The sequence below is a fragment of the Asparagus officinalis genome, chromosome 3 (assembly GCF_001876935.1).
Source record: "Asparagus officinalis chromosome 3, Aspof.V1, whole genome shotgun sequence".
NCBI lineage: Eukaryota > Viridiplantae > Streptophyta > Magnoliopsida > Asparagales > Asparagaceae > Asparagus > Asparagus officinalis.
In genome coordinates, this window is record NC_033796.1 from 54,030,928 (window position 1) to 54,042,626 (window position 11,699).

At 35.6% G+C, this 11,699-nt stretch overlaps 1 protein-coding gene and 1 long non-coding RNA gene across 3 annotated transcripts in view; one reads left to right on the plus strand and one right to left on the minus strand.

Moving 5' to 3' along the window:
• Window positions 1,381-11,699, plus strand: part of LOC109834156 — an 11,526-nt gene continuing 1,207 nt past the window's right edge. Inside the window, exons 1-2 of one of the 2 annotated variants that reach the window (XR_002245463.1) lie at window positions 1,381-1,547; window positions 5,694-5,803. This is a non-coding gene — a long non-coding RNA (uncharacterized LOC109834156). Of the gene's footprint in view, window positions 1,548-5,693; window positions 5,995-11,699 lie in introns of those variants that run through there. The other variant, XR_002245462.1, reaches the window with a different exon arrangement.
• The window catches only part of LOC109834155, a 10,891-nt gene continuing 5,483 nt past the window's right edge, over window positions 6,292-11,699 (minus strand). The window contains exons 7-10 of the mRNA XM_020402090.1: window positions 10,495-10,591; window positions 9,026-9,262; window positions 8,783-8,907; window positions 6,292-6,834 (exon numbers count right to left, since the gene is read on the minus strand). Coding sequence (XP_020257679.1) covers window positions 6,536-6,834; window positions 8,783-8,907; window positions 9,026-9,262; window positions 10,495-10,591 — 758 coding nt within the window. The 3' untranslated portion in view covers window positions 6,292-6,535. The remainder of the gene's footprint in view (window positions 6,835-8,782; window positions 8,908-9,025; window positions 9,263-10,494; window positions 10,592-11,699) is intronic.

The window sequence follows — 11,699 nt, forward strand, 5'->3', positions numbered from 1 at the left end:
TCTTTTAAAAGAAGCCTCTAAATGTATGTCTATTAAAGCATAGAGGTCAGTTGTATGTTAAAAACAACCTTCACCTTTTGAATCAAGGTTTTAATCAAAGAAGTGGTTAACAGGCATGCGTTTATAAATTTTCACAGAAAGGAGTTAAACTAGGTATGCTACTTCGTTTTATGCTTCTTTTTATGAGATTATTAAGATTAGACATTACGGTGGGTGTCTTCTTTTGGTTCACTTTTGATATGTCAAATGTCTGTACGATCTCTTATTACTTGTTATATATTCCTAGAATGTTAGATGTGAAGGATTATCGATTAAAGGGAGAAGTGGAGAGCATTCATTAAACTAGGGATGTGTTTTTACTTTTTACTAGCTTTCCGTAAAAGGAAAGTTGAATCGGGGCTACTATTTCCTTTTTTAATATTTCTTATCTGTGAGGTCCTAAATTATGATGGGAAGATTTTGGTTTTCATTGCTTAACTTCTTGTGTTGCATATTTGCAGGTTTTAAATGTCTATGTAATCTCTAAAATGTTACTGTGCATTTAGTATTAGTTTTCTCGGGTAAAGGAGAGAAGTTTCTAAATTTATGAAGTGCATTAGAAATTTTTCTTAGAGGGGAAGCTGACTAGGTCTACTATTTCCTTCTATATTTCACAGTTCATGTCATTAAATTTTTTCTCTTCTTGAAGTTTTAAACTAATATATGTTTTTTGACTCAGTGTTCATACATTAGAAACAATAAATAGTGGAAGCTGTCTGGGAATCTTGAATGAAAAAGATTAGCTAAGTTAAAGCTGAACCCAAAAAATTGGTTTTGTTGGGTTACTTCTGGCCAAACTTTATATTTTGTACTGTGATCTTCATGGTTGAATATTCATTAATGGCTTCACCATTTAATTATGGTTATCTTAGCAACAGGATTCTGCCTCTTGTAACCTTTTACTAAAATCACTACTGATCATCGGACATTCATTCTATTAGGACATCCTTTTCTAAAATGACGACCCTTCTTTTTGTATATTTCAGTTGGTAATAACTCCATAGCTGTTGACTAACGTCCATAATAACTCCATAGCTGTTGACTAACGTCCATAATTTGGAGTTAAGTTTATCCAACTGCAAAGACATAAAAACTGAGCACGGCATTGTTGAAATTCTGATGACATGTAGATTGTAAGTTTATATTATTGATAATTGCATTATCATCTTCTTATACCTTGAAGGAGTTTTCTTTGGATGTCTTGTTGAGTTTGCATTAATTATGAATTTCTAACGTAGTGCATGTGTGCTATCATCTAGTATTAATAAATTATACATATGATTCTCGGTTCCTTGAAGCTGAATATTGATATAAGTCTTTTTATGGGAATTATGCAGGAACGCAACAAGGTAATGTTAGGAGAGTATGTTACTCTTGCAAGAGATATCAGAGACTTTTTTAAGTGTTAATGGGCATGTTTTATACATGGCTGCAAACTGTCCGGTTCACCAAGTGTGCCTCATTTTGGTTACAGTCAACGGACATGTGGGACCTGTCTTGGCATTGAGGTGCATTTGATTTAAGAAATTATATTGCTCTTGCCTCCAGTTTTAACTTAACGTTTTCCTTTGCCGCATTAGTTGAGTTACCGACTTTATACTTGCCATTGGTGAATAAATAATCTAATAAGTACCCAACATATGTGACACTTTTATGAGAATAATTTTTTATTTGGTGTTATTTCTACCTTACTGAAGCGTGCAGTTGTTATTACAGGACATTATGTTGTTAGTCGCTGCTACACAAAAGGCCCTCTTTATGCTAACTTTATAATAGTCACATGAAGATTAAGTTAGTCCTTCAAGTATCTTACCTGAAGGTTTATCATGACACACTTCTTTGACTGTTAATCCCCATCAATATGTTGGAAACCCATTTTTTTGGGGTGGATATACAGTGAAAAAGGAATTTTTGATTATAGTTGAATGAGAAGACAAAACCGAAAAATTAGGATCTTTGAACTGGCTGAATAGACAAAAATTGACTATGCAGTGATAATTTATTTAGGTGGTGCTTCATAGCATTACCTTTCAATCTATCAGTCTGCCTGCTTAAGCGATGCAGCTACATACAGAGATAGTTCATTCGCGGATGAGATGGAATAAGAAGGTTTGTGATGGAAGTCATTGGTGCATAGGATTTCAATATTATTGGGAATCATTCTGTTAGAGCTAGGGCTATTGTTTTGGGTGGAGCGGGGTGGGGCTGGTCATTGGTAGTTTGGCGCCTTTCCATCAAGAACCTTGCATACTGGAACTAAGTCTTGGAAGATATAAAAGGGTTTCTGGTTGCTGGAAGTGAATTTTGTTGGCAGAGATGTATTGTATCTTGATAAAACCACAGATAGCTCCAAAAACCAGTATGTTGAAAGTGTACATGTAAAAAAAGAGAGGCAAGAACTTACCCTAGAAAGAAGAGAATCCAACTTGGTAACCGCAAGTTGCGAGCCTCATCATTAATAAATGTTGAATGACTGTTCTCTTTCTATGGTGTAATTATTACATTAAGAAGGGCCATTTGTTATTAACATTTAATTTAGAAATAGCTGAATGAAAGTAACCGAGACTCTTCAAATCAACAACAAAAAATGTAACGTTACAGATATTTTGTTATGCCCTTTATCAATCTTGTTTATGCCTCTTCTTATTTTCTCAATCAACCATTGATCATTCTCTGCTTAGCAGATAGATGGTATATAAAGGGCCAGCATATATTTATGCACTTTTTCCCAGTAATCTGTCTACTGAGCTCCAATTTTTACATGCAGTATAAGTATCATGACTATATGGAAAGTATAACATACCTATATGGCAGTCAATCATTTGTAACCTGTGTGCATATAGATGGATTGTTCAGGTTTTTCAAAACATGATTTGATGACATCTTGAAACCCTATGGTGAACATGAACATTGCCATGTAGATGTTAAAGCCAATGCCACATTAATTTCACTGAGGAATCTCCTAATTATCATCATGGTCTAATGACGTCTTGCCAATTAAAGTGAACACTTCTCTTGTTTTCGCCAAGGTTTCCAAGCTGAGATGACAAGCTTAAGATATAAGTGAAGAGAATGGTTTCCCCTTAATAGAAGTTTAGCAAATGCTTGGTGGTTTCTAGATAGTATGAACAAGCCTTTATTTCCCAATCTTTTGCCTTAATCTATTCAAACTATGGCTGTCAACAACGTACCGACACTAACGTGCTACAAAGAGAGGACAAGAAAAGGGGAGAACGGATATTAAATGCCTACATGTGCATTTAAATAGAAAATAATGGGAAACGTGGAACTTTCTGAATAAAATATTAACGACATAACTTGAAAGGGGTGTAATCATCTCAAACTACAAATTTACTTTATGACACTTTGGCCAGGACAAGAATATTCCAAGGAACCTCGATATTGTTCTCTAGAGTGGAATAGAATTTCTGAGCTTGATTGCTTCATCTCAATACTTGCAGGTGCTGTTTTAATACCCTTGTTTAGACTTTGCCCGGCATACATATCATTATTTTTGCCTGAAATATATCTACGCAAACATAAGTCAGATTCACTCCCTATAAAGGGTACTTACATTTCTGTTACTTCCTCTTATTTCGTTTCCGCTATTGAACTTTGGCAAAGACGTTTCTGTGGATGCTTGGCACCTTTGTTACGTGACTATTTCAAATAAAAAGCCTTACCCGTACCCGACACATACGCGTACCCATATCAAAACTTCTTGGATTTTGAATATATGCATATGTATATACAGGCGTATGCTCAATTATATAATGCATATTTTAATTTAAAACAATCCTCATACCTGTACCCCTACAACTTAGCTTGACACTATAGAATCGATGTCTTTTACTTAGGTTTAACTTCTATTTGGAGTTGCGCTATTTCTATTTTTTCTTTTAAATAATGTTAGAAAGCCGAAGGTTGCAGGTTATAAACGTAACTGCTACCAACTCCCACCTCCATCCTTCAACCTCTATCTCAACACACTTGCAGAGGGGGGAACCCATACCACAAATGGGGAAGAACAAGCTAAAAATAGTTGTGTTCAATAAGGATACACTCTTTATTTTGGGTAAATGAATACTTTTTTCCACTACCAAGTGAAATGATTAGGTACATAATCCGACCCAGGCGTACCCGGGGCTGTACACGCTCTATCAAAACTCTCCAAGTATCAGCTGCACATCTTCGATTTCTCATTAGCTGTACATATTATCAGGCCTCACAGCTATGACAAAAAAAAAATAATCTAAAAATACTCAATCCATAAATTATATTTTGGGGTTTGGGTGGGTGGCGCTTTGTGTACGTGTGGTGTGTGGGGTGGGGGGGGGGGTTTGGATATTCACACAACTCCCGTAGCAGTCACCTCAATTTTTACCTGCTTCACAATTTGATCAACAGTCAAAGCTCTTTCGCTGAAATCTCCTGCTGTGCTCCGCCCAGACATGGTAAACTGCAGCTGCAAACAGAGTAAATAAGACCTGCTCCTTAACTTCTATGCCTCTTCCAGCCTGACAGAACCAGAACACATCATCCTGCAATTTTGAAGGATCTCCAGTATCCCCATAACACAGTTCTTCCACATTACAGCAGCAAATAGACATTGGAAAAACAAGTGATCTACATTCTCATTTGCTTGAAGACACAAGATACAAACAGTCAACACTGTCATGGAGGAGCCCAAAATGCTGTAATCTATCCTGTGTCAAGAGCCTCCCGCATATTGCCAATCATAACACAAACTGGTGCCTTAGAATGGAAAGATTATACCAAACAAGGGAACGCCAAGGAACCTGCTGACTGCAAGCTGAGTAAATTTCTCTATAAGCAGCTGACATGCAAATTTTGCCATGCACCTCCCACTGTTCAAGTTGATTAATAGCTGCTACTTCAGAACCCCATTTAGATAGCATCCAATCCCCGACATGTAGCAGTTTCCTCCAAAACCAAGAATCCCCACTTCTATGTTGCACCTTCAAAATATTCTCAGTTTAAAGATAATGGCCATGAAGCCATTTAATCCGCAACAAATCCTCTTTCTTATGAATAGTCCACAACAGTAAATTTTATGAAATAATAAACAAGAAAAAAAGATGATAAGTTTGTTTTGCCAACGTGTTCTTTTTGTACCAACCTCTGCCTTAATGGCTCATGAATAAGGTATTTGCTAGTTTCCTTTCATAATTCAACTTTATTGACCTTTGCTGACAAAACTTACCTTGCTTATTCCTGCAACCAGATCATTCACATTAGTTGCCTGACACATATTTATATGCAACTTTCACTCTTTATCCATTGACATAGGGAGTGACTTTTTTTTACCCTGACTAAGAGAGATTTGCATCATATGAACTTTGAGTTTGTTATTTATTCATTCGCCATGGTTCAGCCTTTTTATTTTCTTGAGCAAGAGAAATTTAACTGTCATTACTTAGGGTAGCTTTTAGTTGTTTATGCATTCACCAGCATCTGAAATTTATATTTGCTCTTATAGTCAATTACATACATAATGGTTTCAACCCAATCACATATTGTCATAGTAACTCTCCCTCAGAGTCACTAGCGTAGCTCAGTTGCGGACATTATTCTTATACTGACATAATCTGCTTCAAGTTCACTTCTTAATTATCCTCCTTGATTTCACACAGTATCATATCAAATCACAAAAATAAACCTGAGAACACAGGCAAGATGCTAAGGTTTCCTTGATGTGCCAGTATGCAGCATTGTCGATTTATTAAGGCACCACTTCTAAAAGGTATGTGTATGTGTTGCTTACTCTTGTGATGAAGCTTTAACTTAATTGGTCGGACTTATATATTGTTACTTGTATACATTTGTTCCTAAAGCGATCAGATGACCCAAGTTTAATTCCTAACTTTAAGGAGCAGTATTTCGAGATTTATTTGAATGGTGATCATTCAGCAGATGTTCTTGGTTTTGGTTTTATCTGGCCCGAGTTTAATTCCTAACTTTAAGGAGCAGTATTTCAAGATTTATTTGAATGGTGATCATTCAGCAGATGTTCTTGGTTTTGGTTTTATCTGTGGGCTCTGTCAACCAATTAGTTAAATACAGTCTCACATGTGCCAATAATTTAGATTGAATCAGTTAAATGTGTGTTTTAGTAGATACATCACATTTTTATAAAAATGATGAATTAACAGTAAAAAATGTAGAGATAAATCCAAACAACAGAGACAATATAATAATATTTTTAGGAAATAGAGATAAAAGCATGAGAAGTTGAGAATAGGGTAAGGTCATTATAATTAAAAGAAGAAACCAAATGATACGAAATCTTTTGTTTAACATACAACCTCATATACACTAACTTTCCATCCTTCTTGCTAGTTTCATTAGTGCACAACTCCACCATGCTACTTTCGTTCCTATTGCCATTATCTACTCCATGTTAGAGGTCGCCTGTCCAAAATTTCAACTGCTCACACGTATGATATTTCGACCTTTTGTACGCTGCTTAGAATATTTAACCAGTCGTACAGTTTAGCTTCCTTTTTGGTGGATAAATAGACCCAGAGAAGCCATACGTTGTACTTTCTCCTAGATTATTGGCAAGAGGAACATCAGGTTCAGGAACAGGTCTCTTTGTTCCTGCAGTAGCCTTGAACTGAGAGCTGCATTCTGAAGCATGATCCTGACAACCACCAGTGCTCCCTGAGCCAGTAGAAATTAAAGGACTTTTTCCTTTATCTCGTATTGCTTGTTTTCTTGGTCTTATGCGGTGAAAAGTTCCCCACAAGCATGCATCTGGAGCTACTCCAATCACTGAAACACATTCCAGAATTGCGAGTTAGTCATTTGCATAGACATACTTATCTACATTTGTCTATACAGTTATTGAGTAGTAAAAATATTTACATGCTGATTTGATTATCAAAAGGATGGTTAAACCCCAGGGACCAACTGGAATTTTGATGAAAAATTCCCCCAGTATAGAAGTCAGAAACCTAATCCATAGGTACTGCTTTGAATCTGAATCTCCTATTAACCATAACAGTTTCATGATGAGATAGATCATTTTACTCAAATAAGGAAGTGTGGATGCTGCTTTCCTGTTATTAGAATTTTGCACGATAGGGTAGCTATGAGGTTTATAACTCGGAGCCAAAACAAATTTGCAGCACTACAGGAGGCAACACAAGCCTTTGTCTCTAAAAGAAATGAGGAGTGTCAGTTTAATCTTATCAGATAATGGTGACATGTTGGATAAAATAATAGAGGAAGAACAGAACCAAGAAATAAGATTGAAAATTGTTGTAGGTAGAGGGTCCTCCATTTGAAATTATATAGTATCTTTACTTTTTGAGTAGTTAATATCAACACACGCACATCCGACAAGGCTGTCATATGTTTTTTCAGCAAAAGACAACAAGGCTTATTGTACGAGGGAAAACGAAAACCAATAATGACTGGCCACATGAAACCCTCCCCTAGTCCCTGTACTGAATGTGCATGAGTTAGATGAGGATGTTAGAAGAATGTTTCCGGCAAGCGGCAAGATAGTAGCTTCATTATCTTCATAACCAAAGTTTTCTTTGAACTACTCCAATAAAATATAGTTATATCATAACATCTTTGATTATGTGCCCTAACCTCTTAGTTGTGATCTTTTCAATATAAGCTTCGGTGGAAAATTGATCAACTCTGAATTATTTGACCAAAAAAAGAGAGGAAACAATTATCGCACTAGAGAGGAAGGACCATTATTTATTTCATCAACTCCAAAGTATGCATGTTTCCACTAGCTTATATGGAAACGACAGCCAAGAGGTTATGATATGAAAATACCTTGTTAAAGTAGTTCAAAAGAGACATTGGTTATAAAGATAATTTTTGTTACTAGGTTGATGTAAATATTCATCTAACAAAGTAGCCACACCTCTTTTTAATGCTTAAAAATTAAGTAACCACTTAGAATAATGATGCAGATTATTTTTGTTAAAACTGCATAATGATATTAGGAATATATTGGTTGTGTTTCATCCAACTGTATATTTTCCTTATATATTCCTGTAAGAAGCTTTGCATATGTATTCCTTAAGAGCAAGAAATATCTATTGATTCTAGGAAATTTTAAGTGAGAGGAAAACAAAGCTTTATGTGGCATAAATGGCAACAACGATTTTGGTCCAATGGGAAAAAGAACAAAAATAGTTGAAAGGATTAGCTGAAATTGTGTCAGTGTGTCATTTGGAGTAAACTCACAAGAGGAAGAGAACCTTCTAATGCATAGAAGAATTGATTTTGTTATCAATGAAAACCCAAACATCTAGTGAACGCGCCAGCGCACCTGTAGCTACTTTCCGTTTGGAGGCCAGTTTTGTTTTAGAACATAGGTATTTCATACTTTTTAGCAGGATAATGCATGAATCATGGGCAATGCTAACGAAAGACGTCATTGAAATCATAACCAAATGGTTATTAGTGTTCTTAAAACCAACCATATAAATTGAATCATACTTGGACAGAATGTGTTTGGCATGTAATCTGATTGTAATTGGGCATGAGTCATGACTGTTTTTTCAACAATAAATAAATAAATAAAAATGAAGGCATGACAAGCAAAAACATGGCTATTATTTGCAAAGAAAAAGTTTATATTCAATATTCAGATTTTGGAACTGCCACTTTCTTCAACTTCTGATGAATTCAACCAAGATAATTTTTAAATTGGACTCTAAATTTTTTTTGTAGAACTTTAAACTGAACTCACATGTGGAATCCTGAGGAAGTTGTGCTGATGTAAATATTAACAGCTCGAGATTTTCCATGCTACTTTGCATTGCAAAATCTTGTCGATCCATCTGGTCTACAAGTTTTCTAAATGTCCCATCCAACCTACAATAGGAATAATGTCAAATGAATATGTGGAATTATCCTTGAAAAGTGGATACTCATAAATGTTAATATGTAATTTACCCATGTTAAATATAAAATATGTTAGAAGCAGCCTAACCTTTGCTCTTTAGATGGGATGAAGTAGACTCCGACATCGTTATAGTCAGGAGGGTCTAATCTGTAAAGTTTGGGCCAGACATCCCTCCTCTGGCAAAGCTTAACCCGTATATCCTTACCACTTAATTCTTTCACAGTTTCGTAAACTTTAAGAGCTACAGTTCCCGGAAAATGAGCCAGAATTCCTGCAACAATAGGATATTCGGTATCACGTGGATAATTTATCATGAATCGTCCCCTGCAAAAAGGAATGTGAAAAAATATGGTTGCCCATGTTAGAAATTGGCTTTATCTTAAATTATTAGGGAATTACAGAAAGCAGCATGTCTTTTATGTATTTACTTTGGTCTATTTAAATGCATAAGGATGATAATTTTGTAGACACCATTATGAATACTTGTTTGCCATTTGAAGCATTTAACATATTAAGAAATCTACAATTAATACAAACTTAATAACAGAAGAATGGAAAAGTTTAACGTGGACAGTGGTATTTAGTTGGACTGTGATTTATAATTGTCAGGAAAAAAAGCTGTGGTCATTTATATTGGTTGAACATTCTCTTTGCCCAGCTCCTCTTCATGCATGATGTCTAGTCTTGTTAATTGACCCCGATCTGATTGAGACTGAGTGCCTGACCAACTAGGTGTTCTCAGATGACTCTAGCTTGTAGCAGGACGGCTTGCCTCTCGACGGCCATTGATGAACATGTTGCTTTTGGACTCATGTAAACTTGGCTTTAGGTCCAGATTATTGAAGTGTTGACAATGGGTGTATGTATTTCACCCAGTCTTAAACTTGGGATCTCCAAATTAAAAGTTATTCAAGCATCTTTTTGATGCATATCTAATGTTGGTATGCATGTCTATCTTTTAGGTTTCAGCTTAGACTTGTAGACTAACTTTGTTTATGACTTGACGAAACTCAACCTCTTTTGGGCCTTACAAAAAAGAATAACAAAAAATTTCTAGCTCTAGACTGGGATTTTTATGTGTTTGTCATGTTGCTCTCCCTCATTGATATCAATATTGATTGGATGACTAAAGAACAAGCCTAGAATGAAATTTTATCAAGAAAGTTGTAAAAGGTTACAATGTGTCAATATGAGACCGCGCTTTGATCTACTTTTCTTTTTACAGTTAGTTATTGCTACCAGCTAATGTCCATTTCTACAACTAGAAGATTCAAACTATTGTTATCATCTAGTATGTCACCAGATAGTACGTGTGAAATCTTAGCTAATCACTTGCAATGAGTAGATATTTACTAATGACCATTCACAGAAGTGTAAGTTTTCTAGGTAGATTTTCTTCCAAAACATTTCACTTTTCATACTTCACAATTCAGCTTTGCCTTAGCAAATCAGTAAATTGTGCTGTAGACTTTTCGTGGCCTTTTTGCATTAGCAATTATGAAATAATTACACTAGAGGCCTTGCCACCATGAGATTGCATGGATAGATTTACTTACTTCCAACACGTGTCTGAAACTGGTCGGTACTGAACCATTTCATCTAAAAGCAGAAGAGATTTCCTTGCAAAATTGGAGTTCTGGGATGCCGTATTACCTGTCAAAAATATCGATAGATTACTATTGAAGGTAATTATGAATCAGAGTACATACTGCTGCAGCTGGTAATTATGTATTTTCAAGTTTGTCTTCATATATTACTTCTTTTACTGACAGCCACAAGCTAGGATTACTGTCTTTGGCGTTCTCTCCCTTTCATTCTTTTTTCCCCTTCTTTTTTGCTATTTTGTGATCGTATACTCTGCTTAAACATAATTATTGCCCTTTCAATGAAAATGTGGTCAACTGGGAAGCATAATTTGTAATGGTTATCGCCAAAGTTACTATCAAATTTCTTGCCAAAGAAAAGTGGACAAGTGGGTTCAGGAGAAGTAATCAATAGGTAAGAAAAACTCCTTTGTCTGCAGTTTATGTTCATGCAAACAATGATAGCCTCCCCACCTTTTGTTAGGCTGAAAAAGTGTAGAGAAGTGATAGATGAAACCTATAAAGAGTGTTTTTATGACAATGCAGCATTTTACTACCTGAAAAACTAACTGGAGAAAGATGCTTAGTCTGCTCAGTGTGCAGTAGGCTGGATCCGATAGGGGCAAATTTTCAAACCCAACCTGTTTGCTAAAAAATTCCCAAAAAAAGACTCGTTTCAAACTTAATTTCAAAAACCAACCTAGTTGGACAGAAACTGGGTCGGTTTTTGAAAAAAAATTCCCAAACTTCACGGGAGTTGAAGTCCCGTGAAGTTTTTTAATATAAAAAACTTCACGGGACTTCAACTCCCGTGAAGTGTGGGAACTTTTTTTTCAAAAACCGACCCAGTTTCAACCAACTGAATCTGTTTTTGAAATTAAGTTTGAAATGGGTCTGTTTTTGGGAATAAAATTCAAAATAGGTTGGTTATGAAAATTTGTCCGATCCAATAGTGTCTAAGTCTGTTGACGTGTTGTGGAGTTTGGTTCCAGAACAGCCTTCTGTAGGATTTTTCTTAACAAGTTCTTCGCAGCTTTTCCCTTCTGAGAGAGGGGGAAAATTGATCATATTGCTCAGAATACATCAAAAGATAGAACAAAATTCGAGACATTTAGTTCATATAAACTGATTGGACTCCTTTATCTGCAGTTTATGTTCATGCAAACAAGAATAGCCTC